Source organism: Ovis aries, chromosome 4 (assembly GCF_016772045.2).
Source record: "Ovis aries strain OAR_USU_Benz2616 breed Rambouillet chromosome 4, ARS-UI_Ramb_v3.0, whole genome shotgun sequence".
Classification (NCBI taxonomy): Eukaryota; Metazoa; Chordata; class Mammalia; order Artiodactyla; family Bovidae; genus Ovis; species Ovis aries.
This window is the reverse complement of record NC_056057.1, coordinates 68,862,507-68,886,719: the sequence shown is the minus strand read 5'-3', so window position 1 is coordinate 68,886,719 and position 24,213 is coordinate 68,862,507. Positions and strand designations below refer to the sequence as shown.

Here is a 24,213-nt window from a genome sequence, read left to right as displayed (position 1 = left end):
TAGACAGTTTATTTTGTTATTCCTTTATGATCGTCAGGAGAGGAATTGCCAATAAACAGTTTTAGAAAATGTCTTTGCTTAAAAAAATTACTGAGATGCAATCCAACCTCAGTCCTAAGCCTAATTCTTTAGTAATGTATGGTTTGATAGCGTTTAGGATTAAAGTATATCGTTACTCAGCTGATGGGCAACCAGGAGCCATTATTAGTACAAGTATAGTTGTTCTGATTGGTTTCAATCATAGGGCTGGAATGTGGTAGAAAAGGTGGCTGGGTTTCATTTTTAAAACTTTTTGCCTGTTATTTCTGCAGGTTAAATGCCTCTTGTAAAACAAATTTATAGGTATTACACCATAAGCCTGAGTGACTGAGCAATGAGAGGGAAGGAGAAAAAAAAAACCCTTTATTGAGAATGAAGAAAGGGGAAGGAGTGAAGTGCATTAGGGAAGCATTAGGTGTTCAGACACATAAAGAGTCAGCCATAGAAATTTCACTAGGTGCTGAGTGTCTGCTGTATGAAGGGAAATAAAGCTATATGTGTGGGGGTCCCTGAAACCCTACATGTTGCTGAGCCTCTTGCAGACCTTACAAGGAATTTAGAAGCATAGTAAAACATTTTAATAAAGTGCTTTGCCACTCCTGGGATTTCCTTATAATGTAATAGATGGTGCTATACAACCATCCCTCCGTGTCAGTAGACACCATGTATTAACAGGGCTCAGTGCTGCTTCAGGATGGGCTTTCAAAGGTCACGCTTCCCAGTCACCTAGAAATTCACCCACTCACCATCTCCTATAATCCCTTCAGCCTTAGTCAGGCTTGGAGGAGGAGAGAGACCCAAATGGAGTTTGGTCCCACAAGACCTTTACATTAAGAACTGTGATGTCGTGACAAAAGGATTTCAGGTGCTTTCCAGGCTTCACAGGGTTCTTTTGATAAGAGTCACAGTGGTGATGCCATCCCTGAGGTGTATTCTAGGAACAGGGTTTTAACACCATTGGAATGAAAGGCATTCACAACCTGCCCTGAAGGAGATTTCTGCAGATGACAGCAGACCCATCAGTACAGTGACAGTCACCCCTACCTCTCTGTTTTCATCCATCACCATACGTGGGCACTTTCAAATTTTACAAAGCACCTTAAGTAAAACATTTTTAACATCTAAGGAGGAAGAAAAGTGTTTCTTTCATCATGATTCAGCCAAATGCCAGTCGACGGAGGGGGGGAATCTACTTGACTCTCTTTTCGCACGTCATCCCTGTATCTTGCCAAAATACCATAGGAGATAGCTGGATGATGCTTTTCCTCTTCATGAGTGTGACTTCACTCTTAGCAAAACAAGTTTGATGTGCTAACTAAAGCAAGGGGTTGCCTGTACTTCACATTTCAACACCTTACCCAACCATCCCTTCTCTCTCCCCATCACCTCCTCTCTGTCTTCCCCAGCAGGTTTCACCAGCAACACAACAGATGCAGCCCACCCAGACAATACAGCCGCCCCAGCCCACAGGGGGGCGCCGGCGAAGGGTGGTGGATGAGGATCCTGACGAGAGGCGGCGGAAATTTCTGGAACGGAACCGGGCGGCCGCCACCCGCTGCAGACAGAAGAGGAAGGTCTGGGTGATGTCACTGGAAAAGAAAGCAGAAGAACTCACCCAGACAAACATGCAGCTTCAGGTGCAGGCCACTGTCTCTTTCCCGGGACTCAAAGGCCCTGTGTACCATTGGCATTTCCTGGCCCGGCAGGCACTTGTTGATCTAAGCCACAGAGCGGCTGCAGGCTTACTTCTCAGGCTTGATTAATTCTTAGACGCTCTGCAAAACAAAACCACCATTCAGTTTTCAGTGCATCTGTGCTGAGGAGGGAGACCCTGCCCAGCTAAGTTTTAGGGCTGAGAACAGAAGCTTTGGTCAGACAGAGGTTGAGACCCCTGTTCAGCACCTACTTGCAGTGTTAAATCTCTCTAGCTCTTAGTTTCCTCATCTGTGAAATGGGAATAATAACCTCATAAAATTGTTGGGAGCAATAAATGAACTAATGGTCTGCAAAACTGTTTGCACGATGCCTGGCACATAGTAAGTCTTCAACTGGAAGGCAGCCCTTTCTGTTTCCTGGCTGAGGGGGTTGCTTCAGCTTACACTAGATTGTCTGTGTTTTTGTTTAATGGAAGAAAAGTTTGTGTAGATTATTTTGCTTCATAAGAAAAGGCACGTTTCTACCTCATTTTCAGACTTGCCAAGATCTGAATCTTGCGTTATTTTGCTTTCTCATGGGTGGCTCAGTGAGGGACATTTCATAACAGGGCCAATTCTAGGAGCATTTGAGAAACTGTGGTACCTGGGGCTTCTCCAGCAGGCTTCGTGTCATACAGAAGATGCAAATCAGGGCATTTGTTCTCACACAGAAGGCAGGACACTGTTCACCAGCAGAAGAAAAACACAAGTATTAGATGTGTGACAAGCAGTCCAAGGATAAGAGGAAAACTGTAGATTAGAGCCCAGTGCTTCCAGGAGTAGAGATAACAGCCAAAGATGGAGATAAGAGGGGAAAGAATGCCCACAAGAGAGAGTCTGCTCCTCCGGAGTTCATAGGTCACCTTCACCCACTCCCACATCCTCTGCGGATCTTTAGAAAGGAGCAATTAGGGCGCCAAACCTCCAAAGCCTTTGCATGTTTAATTCCATTAAATGGAAATGACCTTAGGACATTCAGTGTACAAATTGAAAGTGTACAAGAAAGTTTAGGTTATTCATGGACTGACTCTTGTAATTTATGAATGTTCACTCTCTCCTCCCCTCAAATTTATCGTTCTTTTAATGATGGACATGAGAAAGAAACTGGGAAATATATACAGTAAATATGGGAGAAGTCCCACTAGCTTGTACGAACCTTGGATAAAGGTGGAGACCCTATTCTTACCCTCTTCCCCGACCACCTACCCCCTTTTTCTAGTGTTAGGTCTAGCCTGAAGAGTTCCTGAGTGTCTGTACTCAATATTTGTTTGTTGAATAAATGAATGAGCTCCCCATCACTGGAGTGTCCAAGAACTAGCTGCCTGACTACTTGGCAAAGATGTGATTTAAGGGAATCAAGCCACAGAGTTTGGCTGAACACAGACATCTCTAAAGCCACTCTGACTTGACAGTCTGTAATTCTAGAATCTGGCAGGCATAGTCATATGTGAGAAGCTTTTAGGTGGAATGTGGGTAGGCACTTTTAACATTAATAATCATCTTTTCATTTTTATGCGTATTGAAAAATGTAATCAGAACATCAAAACTTGAATTTCACAGATTATTTTTGGTCAGGGCCAGGCTAAATCATTTTTAAAAATGAGTTAATTTGTACAAACATGTTAAGTAAATAAAAGTTCTGGTGAATGTGACCTAGCAAATATCACAGCAGTGGTTTTCTAATGACTGGAATGTAAGCATCCCTGGAATTTGCTACCAGTTCTGAGGTCTGCAAGATGACCGTGAATGGGTGCAGGTTTTCTCAATCTTGGCACTATTACTGAGAATAATAATTGTCATTTATTCTTTGTTATCTGCTGTGCATTGTACATATTTACCAATACCCTTGACCTCTACCCACTAGATATCAGTAGCACCCTCCACCCCACCCCTAAATTTTGACAACCAAAAAGCCTCTAGACATTGTCAAATATCCTCTGGGGGAGAGGTTAAAATTACCCCTGATTGAAACCCACTGAGTTAGATGGAGGAGCCCTGAGTAGCCAGCTGACATGTAATCAGATGCTGAGAAATTTTATATCAGTTTTAACTAAAATGAGTCCTTGCAGAAGGACTCCAGGGTATTGACTGTCACCCTAGAGCCTGAAGACATGGGGCAGGGGGTGGTCATAGCAGAGAGCCAGGGAGACGAAGGATGTTGGTTACTTTGAGGTCAGATGGGTTCATGCCTTCACATAGGCATATATGTTTTAGCATTTACTTAACCTATAAGGTAAACATTTCCTTTATGAGAACAGGAATTATCACATTAATTATCACATTCTAAGAGCCAAAATGGCTAAGGATAAAAGATACTAGAAGTCTAATCTCTGAAAACCAGAAAAAAATTCTCATTCAACAGGCACCAATATTTTTGGTTGTTAACGCAGTGCCTGAGGAAGGACAGTCTCTGAAAAGACTGAGTTGTTGGTATTTTCCAACCACTGCTTTGCTTCAGAGGGACAGAAACCACAAGGGTTCCATGTCTTCGGGGATGCTGAGAGCTCTATATCAGGCCATGTGATGCTGGAAAGGAGATGCAGATTCTGCTACCTTTGAATGACCCCTCTCCCTCTCACTGGACCTTTGTCAAAAGAAAAAGGTGTCTCTCTTGAGGCTGATCCAGTGAGTCAAATTTTAAGTAAACAGAAATGGAAGGTGCTAAACAAACAAACTCTCGCCAAAAGGAATATCCAAGGTCTGGATGGCCAGCTGCCACCTTTGAGTTGTTTTCCAGCATAGAACCTTCTGGTTAGGCTGCAGAGCTTCAGATTGGAAAAATCAGAGCTGAGCAAACAAAATCAACTCCCAAACTTCATTTCCTCGTCTCACAACAAATCTCTGCCCAAGAGGTCAATGCAAGTATAGGAATTAAGGGGAATATTAAAAACCACCAATTTTACATTTTATTTAGGAAGAAACTGAGGCTCGGAGGACATGAGGAGTTTTCCCAAAAGTCACACAACAAGCAAGTAGTAGGATGAAGACCCAAGCAAGGCTTCTCTTGACCTAACCCACTGCTCTGTGATCTTTCATTCTAGAAAGTTCTTAAACTATGAAAGAATCCACATTCTTTTCACTGAGAGAGTGGCTAAGATCAGTTCTAACTTCACCAACTGCTAATGTGGTACTCAGTGGATTGCTTGTGTTCAGTAGATGATATGGAAATCATCTGGTCACCCATGGAAATAATTGCTTTTCTTTTTCAGTGCAAAGACACATGGCCTAAGTCGCTGCTGAAATTTTCAACACACAAGCCCAGGTTTGGGACTTGGCACAAGAAAAGGCCAGATGGGAACTGTTGCTGTACAAATCGAAAGTCCTTTGTTTTAGAATGAACAAAACCTGGCCTCAGTTAATCTATATGAAAACAACAACAACAACAACAACAGGCCGGGGGGCTATGTTGTAGGGATCATTTTGATGATTATGTTCTTGGCATGGACTACTGCTTGCATCAAAAAGCATTCTGAGTTTATCATATTAACAAAATGACATCCCCCAAAGCCAAAAACTAAAAAAAAATGTAGGTATTAGGGACTTCTTGGAGTCCTTATTTCAAGTATGTTGCTGTAGTGTTGAATGTCTCTCTAGGGGTGCTACTTCATCCCAAGGCAACTTTATGGATTTAAGAACAGATTAATCTAATCACATCTATACTCTCACAGTCCCTATTTAAATAGCTAAGCTTTTAAGTAGCAAACCCAAACTGGTTTAGAAAAAAGACAAAAAAATTAAAGGCTGATTTCAGCAGGAGAATCAATAGTTACAAAAGAAAGTGTTAGTCTCTCAGTCATGTCTGACTCTTTGCGACCCTATGGACTATAGCCCGCCAGGCTCCTCTGTCCATGGAATTCTCCAGGCAAGAATACTAAAGTGGGTAGTCATTCCCTTCTCCAGGGGATCTTCCCAACCCAGGGATCAAACCCAGGTCTCCCGCATTGCAGGCAGATTCTTTACCTTCAGGTCTCCCGCATTGCAGGCAGATTCTTTACCTTTGAGCCACCTGGGAAGCCCCTCAATACTTATTATTAATACTTTGCTCTTGCAAAGTGCTTATGTATGAAGACCTATAGTTATAACCTCCACAGGGGAGTAAAAAAATTGGTGATTTGCCTCAGTTCATAAAGCAAGGTAATTCAGAATAAGAAAATGCCTGCAGAAGTCCTGTGTGTGTGTTTTTCTTAATTTCCCTACCAGAACTGCAGGCCACTTTTGATTTCTTTCATGCATTTTGAAACATTTGCTGTCTGATTGTTCTCTTCCAAAATGTATTCAAGGTGACTTCTAGTAATGTTACCTTGAAAAGAATTTTTGTTTGAAATGTAGTCTAGTGTTTGTGTATTTCCTACATCATTTGGTCTATCAGTATAGAGTGATATCTATCAGTACCTTTCAATATGCATTGACGATGCTTGTACACAGTGAACTCCGCTTCCTCTCAGGCAGTGATTCTCAACCTTTCTTAACTCAGAGGCTCCCTTATGGAATCTGAGGAAGGCTCTAATAGACTCTCACAATGTATATGTGAGATATGGACTTGAAATTTTCCACAAAAGTGAAACCATAAATATTCCTTTGGAATCTGCCCTGATAAGCTGTGGAAGTAAAGGGGATGCTAGAACTGTCTCCCTTAGGAAACATAAGACTTGATATCTAAGGCCATTTGAGAATACCAAAAGCAGTTAAAGTGAGTTAAAAATCAAGATGGAGACATTCCTTAGATTATTACGTAATTAGCATTCTCAATAGAAAGCGACACAGAAACATAGAATAAAAAACTGGGACTTCCCTAGAGATCAGTGGTTAATACTCCATGCTTCCACTGCAGGGGACACAGGTTCAATCCCAGGTCTGGGAAATAAGAATGAAAAACTATCTTACAGAAAGTAATTAGAAAACTAGTCCAACCACCTTGTTTTACACTAGGTTGGTGTAGCAATTGTGAAAGCCAAACCTTATTATTCTCAACCCTCATTTGAGAGTTCCTTTTTCTGCTGGAAGTTCCCCCATGAATTTCTGTTGTTTTTATGACCATTAGACTTTTATTTAGTCCTTATCAGCAACATACTTATGTGTGCATGATATAAATGAGACAGAGGCTGATAGTTCTATCTATGGAGAATATTAACTGACATTCATTTTCCAATTATAACATTGCTAAATGATTATATATTACATTAAGAAATATGTCCATATTCACATATATCTTTAAATGATGGTCAGTCATCACTGTGATTTTAAATAATGGTTAGTCATCTCCAGGTTCCTATATTTTTACAGACTCTCACTACCCCCAGGGCTACAGGTTCTATACTTACAACATATTGGTTTATTAATAAAGTGCTTTGCTATCCATAGACAAAAATGCCACTAAAATCATCACATTTCATTTTGAGGCCAAATATATACACGTTCACGGAGAAGGCAATGGCACCCCACTCCAGTACTCTTGCCTGGAAAATCCCATGGACAGAGGAGCCTGGTAGGCTGCAGTCCGTGGGGTCCCTAAGAGTCGGACACGACTCAGTGACTTCACTTTCACTTTTCACTTTCATGCATTGGAGAAGGAAATGGCAACCCACTCCAGTGTTCTTGCCTGGAGAATCCCAGGGACGAGGGAGCCTGGTGGGCTGCTGTCTGTGGGGTCACACAGAGTTGGACACGACTGAAGTGACTTAGCAGCAGCAGCATATACACATTCATACATCTTAATCTTCTTTTTCTCATTTTTTTGTTCAGTTTTTGACTGTTTTGTTTTTAATCAGGGGTTGCCTTCTACCTGATGGTCTAAAAGTACCTTTCTTTTACACAGGCTATTTTAAGCAGAAGGAGATCTGGGAAAAGCAAGGAAGACTGTCTGAATTTACATGAGCATAAAATCAGAGGGGAAAAAATCATGTTTAAGGCTGAAATAAATTGTCCTATATATAAAGTTGTCCTGTTGACCCCCAAAGTGACAAGGGTCACTTTCAGCTTTGACAGGGCCCATTATCAATCATACTTATTTGGAGGTGGAAGCGCAGCTCACCTTCCTGAACGTTCTCAAATTTAAGAGTAATTTTCCTGTGAAATTAAGTGATGTATTCATCATTAATGCTATTTTATCAGATAGGCTTTCTTTTAAAAATTTCATTGTAGTTACTTTACAATGTTGTGTTAGTGTCGGGTGTACAGCAGTGACTCTACTATACACACACATATATCCATTCTTTTTTAGATTCTCTTCCCATGTAAGTTTTTACAGAATATTGAGTAGAGTTCCCTCTGCTCTAAAGTAGGTCTTTATTAGTTATTTTTTATATAGTAGTGTATTTATGTTTATCCCAGTCTCCTAGTTGATTCCTCCCTCCACCCTTTCATCTGATAGGCATTTGTATTTTGTTTAGTTCAGAGGAGAAAGAGAAAAGCCTTTGTAGATGAGATTTTTTTTTTTTTACTTATGCTACTCAACATTTGATTGCTTATAATGTATTTTGCAAATGAATTTGGAAATAGGAAGTATTCTTTGAAACAAGTTTCCAAAAAATTTTTTAATTAACTTCTAGAATTCCAAACTCACTTTCCTAGGTGATAAATACATGCCTGAAAAGCCAAGTTCATATTGAAAGTGTAGATACAACTTAATGACAGCAATGTTAAAACACCTTTTTCTATGTGCATGCTTTTTGAAGGTCTCTTTCATGTGGCATGTAATGCCTGGCAGCCACAAAGAACACTGGTCAAAGAGAGGGTATTATTTATCACAACTGTAAAACGGCTTATGTGAGCTAGTGCTACATTTACAGTTTACTTTTATCAAGCGGAAGCACCTTGGAAGAGTCTATTCTACGTTTATACAGTTGTCCCTGGGTGTCAGCAGGGTATTGGCTAGCCTCAGATACCATAATGCATTTCTGCTCAAGTCCCATAGTCAGCCCTCTGTATCCGTGGTTCTGCATCCTCAGATTCAGTCAACTGCTAATCATGTCGCACAGTATCTATGGAAAAATCCACATAGTAGTAGACAACTGTGCTTGTAGACAATGGTGCCACGTACATTATTCAAACTATGAACCTTGAACCTGTCTTTTAAAATTGCTATGTCAAGTGGAGATGTGAGACACTTACCTAAGTCAATTTTTAAGATGCGCACACAATCCACAATACCCTGATATTGAGGGGGAAAGGAGTTTATAGACTGAAATTAGCCAAACTAATTAATGAACCAATCAAATTAATTCCATTACGGTCCTAAGCTCTGTTGTCCTTTGCCTGCCTGGACTAACCCGATCCCACTAGTAGAGGACCAGCATTTGCACCATATACCATATCCTTCCATGCCTTCTCCTAAGTGGCATCAGGCATAGGGATGTGCTCTGTTGAACTGTAGCCTATTAAGAACTTCTTTGCGGGAATCAGCTTATTCTGAGGGCATTTAAGTTTGAAGTGACTCATCCTGCCACACAATTCTTCCCAGTGTCTCAGCTTCACCTTCTACTCATGATCAGTGTTAGCCCATAAGGTAGCATGAAGATGATTGCTATGAGAGCTAAATTTCTGAATGCATAGTATATATTAGACATTGCTTTGCATATTTGCTTCTATCACCTCATTTAATCCCCACAACAACTCAAAGAACTTTCTGCTATTTTCATCCCCACTCAAGGTTGTTGGAAGTTAGCTGGGTTATGTCACCTGCCTAGAGTCACGCAGTCAGTGTACAATGGAGAGTTCCCACCCAAGTAACTCTTCATAGAATTCAGCTCTTGATTGAAAACCTAGTCTCTTCAGAAAGCCCCTGGTAAGCTTGAGGGACAAATTGAAGGCAAGCTCCACATTTCCAGGTGAATCCTGTTGTATAATAATAGTATTACTGTCATTCAGATGTAACAGAAGTGTACCAGTTCAGTGCTGAAAGTGCATGGAGCCTTTGGTTTGTCTTCTCTGGTCTTCTTAACGTGATGCTGATCTGTCTCTTTCCAGAACGAAGTGTCCATGTTGAAGAATGAGGTGGCACAGCTGAAGCAGCTGTTGTTAACACATAAAGACTGCCCCATAACAGCCATGCAGAAAGAGTCACAAGGATATCTCAGTAAGCCATTGCCTTTTGTGCTTTTTTTTAAAGTGTCCAGGTTTTTGCCACTAATTTCGCATTGTATTTATTGAAAGAACAAAAGTAAAGTCTAGACTGCACACCTGGGTGGATAAGGTGCTAAAATTCTTGAGCAGCTGCCAGACTACTACACGGGGGGGAATCCTTCTTTTCTGACCCTTGTTCATCACCACACCCACCACCTCTTGATCATTTATGGCTAGACATTCCCTGGCATTTCATGTTGTAAAAATCCCACCAAATTCCAATTTTGCAGCCAGTAGGAGCTCAATTACCAGTGGGCTAGCAGTTTTTATGGGCTGGGAAACAGGCTTCAGATGAATCATATCCAGTGCCCCAGGATACACTGCATGTTATTCACTGAGCTGAAAAGCAAGTGAGCTTGTCTCAGTTTACCAATAGGTAAAGTGGATCCTTTTTTCTAGATCCCAATATCAGCACCTGGAACATCAATAGGTTCAATGCTAATTCAGTAGAGAACAGTGGGAGGAGCGGAGATTTACGGCTGAAGGTCATTTTCTTTTCAAATAGTTTTTTAGATTGAGCAGCACAGATTCTCCCACCACATGTGAGTATTTTTCCACATTTGCTATATGTATGGATCTTTGAAAAGACAGGATAGGGACTTCACAGGCCGTGACTCAAACACATCCAATCATGTTGCTGACCTAGAAGGCATGGGTTTGTTGGTAGCTGTAAACTGGGAAGGCATAGCTTTGTGACCAACAGTTGAAAGTTTTGAAATTAACCTCCCAGAGAAAATGCGTGACACACATTCTATTTCTAGCAAACACCTAGCAACATTTTTGAGTGGTCTCCGAGCCCACCCCAGGAAAGTGCTATATTGGTGTGTGTGTGTGCTTTTTCCTAGGTCCGGAGAGTAGCCCTCCTGCAAGTCCCGCCCCGACATGCTCACAGCAGCAGGTCATCCAGCATAACACCATCACCACTTCCTCGGCAGTCAGCGAGGTGGTAGGAAGCTCCACCCTCAGCCAGCTCACCACTCACAGAACAGACCTGAACCCCATCCTCTAAAATCTGTGGGTCACACCTTGCCTTCAAGAAGAGCTGTTGCATATCCTGCGTCCTTTCTTTTAAGGGCATTTTTAGAACTAACTCAGACCTGGAAGACTCCTCAGCCCTTCAAAGACTGGCTTTCATTTTTATAGTTATTATGGAAATGTTGTCTTTTATACTTAGTTATATAAGAAAAAAGGGAGTTATGCAATTAATAATCTATCAGCTTGGGAAATGCTTTGGTGCTTTCCTCCAATTTTCTGGTACCAGTTACTTGTTTATAAACTGAACTCTCTCTGTACATAGTCATGGTTTCATTCTTATCAGTCAAACCCTTTGCCTGAAAATGTTGAATCTTGTTAAACCGCAGCTTTTAGCCAAAATGAGGCGTACATAGATGTCCAGTAAACAGATTGCAAGGCGACTGGGAGGTGGAGTCTGATGACATCATAACTCATGTTGAGTTTGCGCTATGATGTCACCAGAATGCCAGGCAAACATAGAGCCTTTTCCACAACTGTTTCTCTTACTATTAAAAAAATATTAATAGAAGCTCCACTGATGTCCAAATAAAATCAGCAAGGATTTCACCACTCCTCCTCCTCCTCCTCTTGGTCCACTTCCTTGACTGCCCCATTTTCCTTTCCATTTCCACTTTTACCTCGGCTCCCTGTTGACTTTTTATTGTTACTTTCTTCTGTTTTATTTTTTCCCTTTAGCATTGCATGTAAAGAAGAAAAAAATGTTTAAAGGAAAAAAAAAAAAAGCTAATGTGGACCTAGCCATGGCTTCCCTTGCATGTGACCCACAGCTGCAGTTCATTCAACTCTTGCTTTTTACACAAGAGTAACCAGGAGACATTTAATGTGCCTGATTTAATGTTTTTAATAATCAGAACAAATAAAAGGTGGCTTAGCCATAGGTGAAGCACTGTTGAATGCCAGCTGTGGAGACACTAGGGAAGGGAGCTTTATAAGCCTCAATTGTGAAAGTCCAAATTATGATGCAAGGTTATAACATCACACCCTCGAATTACAACTGGTTTTATATGGCCTGTCTATAATGTTGAAAATCCATGTACTATATAATAATGCAGAAGGGCTCTATTCACTACACGGATTACATTGTTCAGTCATCAGCTGCTAATAGCCTAAGATTTATTATTGTTTTTTTCTTAAGCCTATGGAACCGTCTTTGCTGTTCTGGTGGGTGAAAGTAGACAAATTACTGGAGGAACAGAGAGAGAAAGAAAACCTCGTGCTTCCATAGAGCTGCTCTCAGCCCTTCCACCACAGCTAAAGCACTCTGGCTGTTGAAAGAATCCCATGGATATGGCTGCTCCACTCTTCTGCTAATCCTGGTTTATATTTTCAGCAACTTTTCTGGACTTTCCCATTATAAAAAGCAGACAGTTGTGCCTCCTTGAAACAAGCCATTTTACTTGGTGAAGGTTTTCATATCAGAACTCACAAGTAACAGGGCTAATGTTTTTCTCTAGTGGTCTAGGCGGGTGCTGGTGTTTCATCTCTATGTGAATGTTTGACCTCCAAACATGAGTGTGTGTGAGTGTGTGTGTGTGTGTGTGTGTGTGTGTGTGAGAGAGAGAGAGAGAGACAGACAGACAGACAGACAGAGAGAGGGGAAGATTATGGGATTTAAAAGAACAGTATTTTACAAAATGTGTAGCTTTTTTAAGAGTTCAGAATAGGGAAGGATGTGATTTTTTTCTCTCACTATAGTATAATAATCTATTTTGGAGAAAAAAAGAAAATATAAGGGTCATGAAGCATGGTTTTTATAACTAGTTTTAGTTTTATCTAATAACTTGCTTTTTAAATCAATATTTATCAACAATCTTTTCATGTATGCAGTGCTTTCAAAAAGAAAGTTTTGAGTTTCCAGGAAAACTCATAACTTGGAGATATGATCTAAAAAAATCAAAACAAAGACAAAAGCAAAAAAAAAAAAAAAGAAAGAAAAGAGAAAAAAGGAAAAAAAATGCAAACAAGAAAAGGATTTTCTATTATATTTTAGACAAACATATCATTTTTAAGTATTTTAAATACTGAATTCATTATCGTTTTATTTTGTTTTGAATCCCAGCAGGACTAGCTGAATGGTTGAACCAAACTGGCTTCATAAGAAGTTTAAGATTTAGCTCAAAAAGTAGTTAATATCCTTATCTCTATTTTGAAATCAAAAATAATTTTTTTATAAACTCCTTCCTAGGACCATTTAGGTGTCCCCCTAAAAAGGAGAAAGAGCTCATTGAAATATTTGTTTGGGTTTTTAATTTTTATTTTATTTTTGTTTTGCTTTAAGTGAAAAATATTTTCTTTCTTTCCTGCATGCATAGCACTTAATGAAATGGATTTTTTAAAAATCCACTGGTGATATCAGAATGTCCAAGGAGTGGGCTGTCACTAAAATTATGGTTTACTTTACTTCTGTTCCACCTCTTAATTGAAATATTTAGTTGTGAAACCGAAAGCCTCTGCAGTTAAGAACTTGCCTGAGTTTTCTTAATTCAGCAACTTGACAGTTTGACTGATGTGCATTATGTATAGCTCAATTATGTCTGTTTTTTATGCTAAGTAGGCAAACCAACCACACACACGTTAGCAAATGGGCCTCAACGTATAATTAGAATACACTGTCTTCTTGTTATACTCAGGGCCTTTAGGTATGTTCATTAGCGGTGTGGAAATAGATTAAATGGAAGATGCCAGTGAGTCGTCAGCGCTTCTTGAAATCCTGAGCAGAAAGGCTCACTGGTCAAACCTAGCACTCAGCTTATCAATATGAAATATTTCACTTGAAGGCCTGGCTTTCACCAGACCATCATAGAATCATTGGTCTGCCTGAACATCTTTCCTTCTTGCCCCACACTTTTTGCCAATCTGAGGAAACATTCTGCCCTGTTCTCCCCTCCTATCCAGCTCCTGGGTCACCCACTCATATTGTCATAGATGGGTTGCAGTGACCTTCTGAGCACCCATGCTAAGGCAGGAGGGCTGGCAGCAATGCGCTGCCTCTCCTCGTTCCCAGGTGGGTTGCTATCAGCAGGATCTGCCTTTGAAGTCACTACCAACTTGGCCTGGAAACTTCCACAGCACCTCCCCTGCCTCCTGTGATGGGAACTAGCTTCCAAGATAGGGACGCCTGATAGTGTTTCTGCCAGGTTGGTTGTCACCTACTCTGAGCTATTCCCATCTCAATTGTTTCTCCTAAAGACATTTTTCAACATATATGGAGACAGTAGAGTGGAAATCCTCCCTGTGGATGAATGCACGCGTTTTAACACCTGGTGTGAGGTTGAATGTTTCGCCTTTTCCCTTCCCCTCAGCCCTCTCCTGTCTCCACATCAGTGTTCACCCATCGGAGTCTCTACACGGCCTGTGGGAATGAGCAATTTGTATGCTGTCACTGCCTGCGCCCTTATCACAAGGGTTACTTACTCGGAGCAGTTGCTGTTTGGAGCCTGTCGGGTTCATGAAATCAAATGCAGCAAATGTTCTGAACGGAGGGGCATCCATGGTGAATGTTCAGGTAGTCGTGCTCTGTTAGTTCAGTAAATCATCGTGTGTCAGTTGAGTTTGTCATTAAAATCAACCAGCTGTGAGAAAAGACCAGCCATTAGCTGGGGGGTTTTAAGCATCTATAACTGCTATAAACCTAGCCATCCAGTTAGGATAGAATGTGCTTCTTTCTGGTGAATAAAAACCATCTAAGAAAATATATATGTATGTATGTGTGTATACAGTGGAATTCAAGGACCAAAGCAAAATTTGAACAGGAATCTATTAATTTAGAATTTTATAAGATATTTATTAATAAATGTTATTTTTAAACATTCCATTTGAACAATATTCTTCTGTAGGATCTACTTGTTTTTAAAGGATTAGTTCATAATTAACTACTCTAGATATGTGTATCTTCCTTTTTCAGGGTTTCAAATGGCTATTCTCCATCATCTGGTGGAAATGTCTGTTTAGATCTCTGTGCATAGAAATTTCAAGGATTTTTATTGTTCTGTGAGTTGTTTTTTAATCTATGTTCAGAACAGTTGTAAATCATCTATTTCTTTTTTTTTTCACTTGTAAAGTAAGCTCTTTCCTTTAGGAAGCAGAGTTCAGCTAAAGGGAATCTGTAACTATAACTGGAACAGCTCTCTTGTTAAAGTGTAAAAACAGCTTCATCTCTGCTTCTCCCCACTGCACTCCAACTTCCTAGAATGCCTTGCACTATTTAGCTTTGTTGGTGCTTTTCTTGTCCCTTCGCAAACCGTGTGCAGTAGCTTTAAGCCATTTAAGTTCCATTATGCAGTGTATCAGAAGGGAAAGGAAACGACATGTTTAAATTGGAATAAAAATGTGCCTATGCGAACAGTAGCGACTTAGAATCTCTCTTCTGCTTTTAAAATAATTTATATTTTAAAATTGCACTTTAGCGTTTGTAATCCCTGTCAGTTTCTCTCGTTCTCTTTCAAACCTCCTCCCTGTCCTCAAACTTGCCTTCTCTCTTTCCTTCCCAGCCCCCTACCTCCCCCAAGCTTCCTCTAAGGCTCTGAACTGCATCATTTAAAATACTTTATGGAATATGTGCCCCAGGTACATTTGCGTGCATTCACCAGTAGCATAGCCAAGACGCGTTACTCACATCCGCCTAGATGAAGCCTGCTACGAGAATGCCAAGGAAAAGAGCCAGTTTATACTCTTTATCCCTTTATTCATAGCATTATTTTTTCAAATGTTATGTAACAGACGTGAAGCAGCACCTATGCTATACTTAAGAATTTTCTATCTCATCCTCCAAACCAAAGTGTCCTAAAGGAGCCAGGAGACTTATTCTTTTGTGCGTCACTGTGCATGTTGGACTGAGGTCCTCACCATCGTCTCTCTGGGCTGCTGAAAACACTGTGGCCCTAACTATTTCATTCTTGGTTTCAAAACTACAGTGTTGCCTTGTACCGTAATTAGGGACAGCACCTCTTTTCTACAATTATAATCTAAGAAAGGACAAGAAGACACGGAAGCAATAAATTTACAAGTAAAATCCAATACCAAAACAAAGGAAAGAACAAACAAACAAAAAACCCTTGCTCATCATGTTGTGAAATTGAAGAAGTGTATGTCCACTCAAAATATTTTACTATTTCTTGCGGAGTTTTTCAGTGATGTAATGCTTATAGCCAAATTGCTTAAAGAACATTTATATATTTTTTTTCTTATAAAATTGTCTATTTTTAAAAAAAAAAAAAGCTATTTAACCACAAGTTGAAGAGGGTGGGGGTAAGGCCAAATCGCCAGCATTTGTTAAAAGATTAATACTCTTAAGTGGCGCTCTGATACCTTTCCAAGTTTATCATCACAGGGGGATCAATAATTATCAGCTGTTCTATTTAGACCAACTTACAATATCTAGCTCATTAGAAGCCAGGATTTGGAAAGCTCTTCCGAAGCCATTGAAGATTTTCTTACATTGAGTTTCATTTTATAGAACTTTCTAGGATTTTTTTTTTTTAACAGAATCATTTTCGCCTCAGGACTGAGAATGTGGAGAGCCTGAATAAATTAGCTTTAAATACATCATTAAAATCTTATGCACAATAAGCTCATTAGAATCTAGTTTGCTCCTTTAGAATACCAAGTCTATAGATGCTACAGGACATGATGAAAGGTATCAACCATGCTGAAGTGGAGGGGGTTTCAGAGAAAGGGCCCTTCCCCACCAGCCAGCCAGTAGAACAGAAGACCTACTCACCCTTTTTCCTTCTTCGTTCTGCTAAATCCACACCTGCCTCATAGAGAGAGGAGTTCTGCCTTTGAGGTTTGTCTTGGAGAAAAGATAAGCTTGAAATGTTCTCCCTAGAGAGGACATGGGATTTGGGATCTTCCAAAAAGCCCCAGGAAAAAAAAAATGGATCAATTCGAACACAGTGTTCTAGGACAATTGGAATATAAATATTGTCCAAAAATAGAATTAAAAGAAGAAAACAAAGTTAGCATTTTCCTAAGTGTTAACTAAGGAAGCCCTCAAAAAATGGTGCTGTCACTTGGGGCGGGTGGGCTTGTTTGGAATTGTAAACAGCAAAGCATTTGTGTTTGTTTGTCTATTTGTAAAGCAACCACCTTCCTTACTGGAAGGAGAAACACTTGGGGGTACATACATGTAAATACTTGCAGCAGCATTTAATATGTTTAATTTTATGTTAAGCTTTTTGTTGCATCGTGAAGACATTTACTATTACCAATGGACAATGAGTTCATTAAGACTGTTCAACTAGGTCAGATTTTTACATCTCTTTCTAGCAAGAAGAGACAAGATTTTGTGCATTTGTACAAATGTTAATAATATCACTGCAATTCCAATATAATAAAGCACTTAAATGCAAATAACATATGTACTACCCTTTGTATGATGAAATTTGAATTGGGGGATAATGACATGTATCTTCACAAGATCTTATCCATGCCTTGGAAACCAAGGCTTAGGCTCCAAGGTGACCATCATCTGGAGAGAGAAGCAGGTAAGATTTTCTCCTTCCCACATTTTCACTGCTCTCCTACTGCTTCGCCCACCCAACTTCCCAATGGAGGCCACTAGTCTAACACATTTACAGTGGGTACTCTAACCCTAACCCTAACCACACAACTAAACTTCACTTCGGGATTTAACACTCAAGAAATGCAGCCAAGTGTAAATTTGTGTTTCAGTTATGTCTAGAAACAAGGAATCACATGCTGGCACTCAAGTCCTGGCATTCTTTACTTGACCTCCAGAGAAGCCCTAACAACGTGTTAGCTAGCCCCTGTATACATGCACTTGTACATATAGCCACTAACCCCAATCTTCCTCTTCTTCCTGCCTTTCTTCCTCTCCCTTATTCTCTTATTATTTTTTTATTCACACTCGTCTTTTTCTTACACTCCATCTGATCTCTCAGCATGACAGAATCCAACCATCATTTATCACCAATGTTACTGTTGCAATTCCGTCCAGACTACCAACATCTCTCATCTGGATTATCTCAGTGTTCTTCTAACTGGCAACCACAGGGAGCCTCTGAAAATGGAAATCAGATGGTGTTCTTATACCACTTAAAACCCTGCAAAGACTTCTCTACTCATTCAGAGCAAAAGCCAAATTCTTTACTATCAGGTTCTGCAAAGGTGCCACCTGACCTCACCCTGTTCATTCTCTGAACTTGTCTCTTACCATTTTCCTTCTCCACTCACACCTCTCCATCTCCATTAATATCTTTGAAGTTCCTCAAACATTCTCACACTTCTACTGGAGAACCTTTTCATAAATTGTTCATTCCCTTCATCCAGAATATTCCTCCCCCAGATGTCAACCTAGCTCACTTTTTCACCTGTCTCCCTCTCAGTCAAGCCTTGTTCCATCTTATCTAAAATTATATCACCCCTACTCTTCATTCTCATTTGTCTTCTTTAGACTAAATTTTCTATAGCATTTACTGCCACCTAACATAATTTATATGGCTTCCCAGGTGGTGCTAGTAGTAAAGAACCCACCCACCAATGAAGGAGATGTAAGAGACATGGGTTAGATCCCTGGGTTGAGAAGATCCCCTGGAGGAGGGCTTGGCAACCCTCTCCAGTATTCTTGCCTAGAGAATCCCATGGACAGAGGAGTCTGGCAGGTTTTGGCCCATAGGGTTGCAAAGAGTCGGACATGACTGAAGCGACTTAGCACACATGCGCAATGTAATTTATATTTAGTTATGAGTTTTTATTGTCAGTCTCCACCCCCCCCAACCCTACGCCCCCACCCAGTAGAATGTAAGCTCCACAAGAGTAAGGGCATTTTCTTTTTTCTTCACCCTTATGACCCAAGACCTAGAACAGTGGCTATACAATGGGCACACCAGAAACATTTGCAAGATAGATGATCTGTTATTTCCTTTGTGCCTGTTCCCTTGTTGTCAGAACGCTCCAACCCAGCCACCTGATTCTGCAGGCACAGCAGTTGGATTTTAAAATCAAGTTCCAGGGCACGTCATCTGACACCTAGCCTGACATTGGGACAGGATATTTGAAATTGGGACAAAAACAATTTGGGATATGGGGGATGGCTGCTGTTCTAATGGCAACCCCATCTGTTACATTTGCATTAAGACCACTCAGCACACTCATAGTTCCCAAGAGAGGCTTTGTAATACCCATCCCACACTTATTTGCAATTTTAAAGCCATTACTATTGGTTAAAAAAATTGTTATGATCCCACATTTATACTTTGAGGATAGACAACTCTAATCTCCACCATGCCTTTCATCCCTGTGTGTCTCTGGGGCTTCATAATGTCCTTTTATCTCACACTTGCTATTGTGGTTGATTATTAGCTGGTTGGATCACATTTTAGTTTTGTGTTCCATATTTTCTTATCCGAGAAAAACAGTTTTTTAGCAAGACAACCTTCCACGTGATTTGGTACCTAAGTATCTTCATTATGAGATCATAAAATTCTGGAGCACAGTGGCCTCCTTTTTAAAATAATTGAAAGCAAGGCACTTTGTGAGACCTATTCCCATGGTAGTAACATCAATTTTAGCAGAGCAGGTATGAAAATTTGGCTGCAAAAGAGAAAATATACTGATTTTTAGAAATTATAGAGTTTGGGTTTAGATATGCCCACTTCAGAAGTTACTGCCTTTTGGCAATTGTAGATGATTTTTCAAAATGACTGAAAAGTTGGATAAATAATAACATCTGAAAAATAGTCTTTTAGCTGGTAGATCTAGCAAAACTATTATTATTGTTGTTGGTTATATTTAAACCTGGAAGTTAAGTCATAAAACTTTTAGTAATCACTAAGTTTCATTCTATACTGTGTCTTTGCTTACATCACATTTCCTTGAACAAATTGGAGGCTGAACTGCACAATTATCAATGATCTTCCATAAATTTCTTGAAACAGGTATGACTACAACATAGACACAGTGGGCTATAAAATTTCTCCCATAAGTTGCTTTCACCTTCTAGAAAGAGAAGGTTCCTTTCTACATGTTCTCTTAAATGAATTTTAAAAGGGAAGATCCTACATTGGCAATGTGTTCTAATTCCTCAGTACTCTTACAGCAAGAAAATTGTTCTGAGTATCTAAACATGATCATTTGTATAGCATTTGCACAGGGTAAGTCCTTGCTCTATTATTATTACATTCGAGTTACCTTAAATGGAGCACTTTGTGTTTAAATTAGCTCTCTGATTCTGAGCCTGGCAGGCTACAGTCCACGCGGTTGCAGAGTGTGACATGACTGAGCACACACACACACACACACACACACACACTGACTGACCTTCATCCAGGCAACTCCTGGTCAGAGGAGATTTGCTTAAAGAAAGAGGCGCCCTGTCAAGCAGGCTTGAGTGAAGGCGAAATCCTTAGAAGGGTGCAAGAGGCAGCTCACGGAGCCCAGCCAGGTATGGGAACAACTGTGACAATGAATCTGCAAAGTCATTAAACAGCTAATCTTTCAGCTTGTCTTTGTCTCTGAGGCCAGATGTCTTCTCATTCTGCTCCATCTCTCTCTCTTTTTCCAAACTAGTTAGTATACTCACTTAATTGCTCCTGTGAGGACCCATCATTTCTGCTCCAAAGTGACAGCCTCAGCCTCCAGCATATATATGGTCTTTCAGTTATAACACCTCACACCGACTCAATTTCTGTATTTCTATTCCAATTCCTCAGGAGAGAGAATCTGATTTACCATATCAGGTCAGGCTTTATCCCTGGTACAATCAACTACGGCTGGGGCAGGACGGTGAAGTGAATTTAAAGCTCCTGCTTCTGGGGGCTTCCCAGGTTGGCTTCACAGCTGGCACTAGTGGTAAAGAATCCTCTTGCCAATACAAGAGACACAGATTCTATCCCTGGGCCAGGAATATTCCTTGGAATAGGAAATGGCAACCCACTCCAGTATTCTTGCCTGGAAGATTACATGGGCAGAGGAGCTACGGCCCATGGGGCCGCAAAGCGTTGGACGCAACTGAGCACGCAAACTTCTGGGGGCAGACCAAGATTTCCAAAAAGGGAGTGGGGAGAAGATGATTGCTAAAGAAAAAGAGTTGTTATTTCTAAAACCACCTCAAGAAATCTAGCCATTTACCCCAAAAACTTTCTAAGAGGAAAAAGTGCAGTGAGGAGATAATGCAAAGGTGGGCACAGAGCTATGTTAACAAGTGTGTGTTGACTGAATTAATGGTTAATAAATCCATGTGTTATTGGAAGCTTGGAACTAAAACAAATTGAATGTTCATTAAACAATAAAAAATAATTTTACAAAGTTAAGAATTTTTCTGAATACTATGTATGGCTCAGCTTGTAAGGCCATAATATCCAAAATATAAAAACTAACCATCAACAAGAGTGAGAAAGGGTTTGCTTGTCATGTTTTACAAATTCGCACTCTTGCTTTAAACTGACTGATTACAATTACACTTACACTTTCCTGATAAGTGTATAGTAAGCTCTATTTTTATTATATTCTCCATAGGCGATTCCAGTGTGTCTGTGTTTGTAAGGATGTTGGCATAATGTCTCCAGAATGAGGTTAGGAAACACTCTTCTCCTAAAACTCCTGCCAGGTACTGTAGTAACTATCTAAAGAAGACCTTATGACAAGGAAATAGGGCAATCCTTATCAACAAGCCTCCAAGAAAGCAATGAGAATTACTACCAAAAAAAGGCTAGAATAAGTGAACATAACAGCCTAAGAATGAGTAAGAATGAATAGTTCTTCATTTTCATTCTAAACTGTCTATTGATTTCCTGAATAACATTACACCAACACAGTTGTCTTTTCCTTATCTCCATTGTCAGTATAAATATACACAGAGTGAGGTGGGGATTATTTCTGTGCTGGCTGCAGAGGGAACTCTGCTCAATACAGCTACCATACCTTTCTCTGGAAATTTCTCTTCCCTTTACTGCATCCTTCTGGCTCTGGTGGAAAATGATGGCCTAACCCTCCAGCCGTAGCTTCTTGATCTAATACTCTGCTCCTGGTGACCTATGAACAATGAGCTCTAGCAAATAGGCTTCCTAGGTGGCTCAGATGGTAAAGAATCTGCCTGAAATACAGGAGAGGCAAGTTCAATCCCTGGGTGGGGAAGATCCCCTGGAGGAGGAAATGGCACCCCACTCCAGTATTCTTTCCAGGAAAATCCCATGAACAGAGGACCGTGGTGGGCTACAGCCCATGGGATTGCAAAGAGTTCAGACATGACCGAGCGACTAACACTTTCAACTGGATAAAGGGACAGGGGACCTAGAGAGTCAGCTCCCCCCGCCACTTCATATTTGAAAGATGTAAACTTGGAAGCTACCAGGAGTCAAGTTTCTGCCAAGTAAGGCAACTAGTCCTTAGCAAGACAGATAAATAAAATCAAAACTGCAGAAGGAAGAGGCAAAAAGAGAGATCTGGAGGTGATTATTTCCTCTTAAAGTGGTCGTTAATGGCTCATGGCAAACACATCCCTCCCCACTGCATGGTTTTACTGTAAAATAGTCCAAGATCCCTCAGATAAATCTCCCCTTTCGCTTAAGCTAGGTGGGTTTCTTGGAAGCAACGGAGATTGATTTAATGCTCTATCCCCAGAAGCCATGCAAAGGGCTTCTCCAGCCATTCAAGGCTCTGCTGTACAACACAGGAAAGAAGATGTGCATTCCTGACCACTGTGAGCAGTCGCAGTTCATTCGAACTCCACCCACCAGGGTACTGCCACACTTGAATATACATCACAGGTAACTCCACAGACCTACAAGCTGCAAGTGCCGAACGATACTCACACCTATGTCACAGACGATAAGTCGATTTTAAGTTCTTCTTCTTAAGAAATGTTTGCAAAACTAGCATCATACTTGCCAATGAAGGAATTGTTTCCGATATTTTGTCAGACAGATAAAGAACTCTAATTTCCTTCATTCCCTCTGTGTCTTTAGGTGCATAGTAAAATAAACATGTAAATAATACTTCTGACAACCATTTATGGATGACTTGGGCTTCCCTAGAGGCTCAGTGGTAAAGAATCAGCCTGCCATGCAGGAGACACAGGAGATGCTGGTTCTATCCCTGGGTTGGGAAGGTCCCCTGGAGGTGGTCACAGCAATCTACTCCAGTATTCTTGCCTGGAGAATCCTATGGACACAGGAGCCTGGCAGGCTACAGTCCATGGGGGTCTCAAAGAATCAGATACAACTGAAGTAACTGAGCATGCACACTCAACACACAGATGATTCAACTTCCAGTGGCTTAAACAAATAGGGATTTAGTTTTCTTTTGTAATAGGAAATCTGGAGATAGTGCTCTTGGCATTGATCTGGAAATGAGAGCAGTACTAGCAGCTCCCAGTACTTCTGGCCCCTCCCAGATGCCTCTTACCTCTTAGCCACAAGATGGTTCCCGAAGTTCTGGAGTCCAGAAGCTCTCCCCAATCCAGGAAGAAAGGATGGGAGGAGGATCAGTACCAGGCACATTCATTTTTGTTCTCTTTTACTTGGAAAACAAAACCTGTCCCTGAACTACTCCTATTCCCAGGCAAACCACTTGTGTTTCCTTGGCCAAACTAGGTCATTTAGCATCTCTTAGCTTTCAAAGATAGCTAAGACGACAGAGGATGACAGAGGGGATGACAGAGGATGAGATAATTGGATAGCATCACCAACTCAGTGGACATGAGTTTGAGCAAGCTCTGAGAGTTGGTGATGGACAGGGAAGCCTGGCGTGCTGCAGTCCATGGGGTCACAAAGAGTCACATGACTGAGCAATTGAACTGAACTGAGCTTTCACAGAAGCTACAATAGTGGGGAACCAAGTCATCATGCTTGCTTAGACCCATGCTTCCCAACTAGAGCGCTTGTTGTGTAAGACCTATGGGTTAGAGTAAAGCCACGTAAAACTGACCCCCTCATTTCTTGGTATGGCAGAAGCCTTCTGGCTGGTTGTCCTTGGCTAGTATTAGCATGGTCTTTCAGAGCTTCTTACAGGGTGTGCGCCTGAAGGGTGGTCTCTTCACAAGGTGCAATATCTGGTGCTTGCTGAAAACAGATGAGCATGGCTACAAAGGTGCTGCCCCACCTAGCATGTACTGGAGAAGCCAGGTGCAGAGTCTGCAATGATGCAAGGAAGAAGGAGCCTGTGGGCCACTGGACAGGTTTCTAAGGGACAAGGGGTTCCCAAGAGGCACCTGTGTCAGGCATCCAAGAAGGAGATTGCATAACCCAAGGTGTGGTCATTAGAGGCTGGGGATCAAGGAAGTCAAATATGAGCTCTCAGTTGGCCCCACTCTGGTTGACCACCCCAAATCTTAGCCTTTACCTCTATCAGGAACTTCTGTCCTTGG

At 40.9% G+C, this 24,213-nt stretch overlaps 1 protein-coding gene across 4 annotated transcripts in view; it reads left to right on the top strand.

Annotated features, from left to right (window-relative positions):
• Window positions 1-17,240, top strand: part of CREB5 (cAMP responsive element binding protein 5) — a 439,335-nt gene extending 422,095 nt beyond the window's left edge. For 3 of the 4 annotated variants that reach the window (XM_060415034.1, XM_015095332.4, XM_027968651.3), the window contains 3 exons: window positions 1,449-1,676; window positions 9,699-9,807; window positions 10,700-17,240. In XM_060415034.1, coding sequence (XP_060271017.1) covers window positions 1,449-1,676; window positions 9,699-9,807; window positions 10,700-10,863 — 501 coding nt within the window. In that variant the 3' untranslated portion in view covers window positions 10,864-17,240. Of the gene's footprint in view, window positions 1-1,445; window positions 1,677-9,698; window positions 9,808-10,699 lie in introns of all 4 variants that reach the window. The other variant, XM_027968650.3, reaches the window with a different exon arrangement.
• The last annotated feature ends 6,973 nt before the right edge of the window (window positions 17,241-24,213 follow it).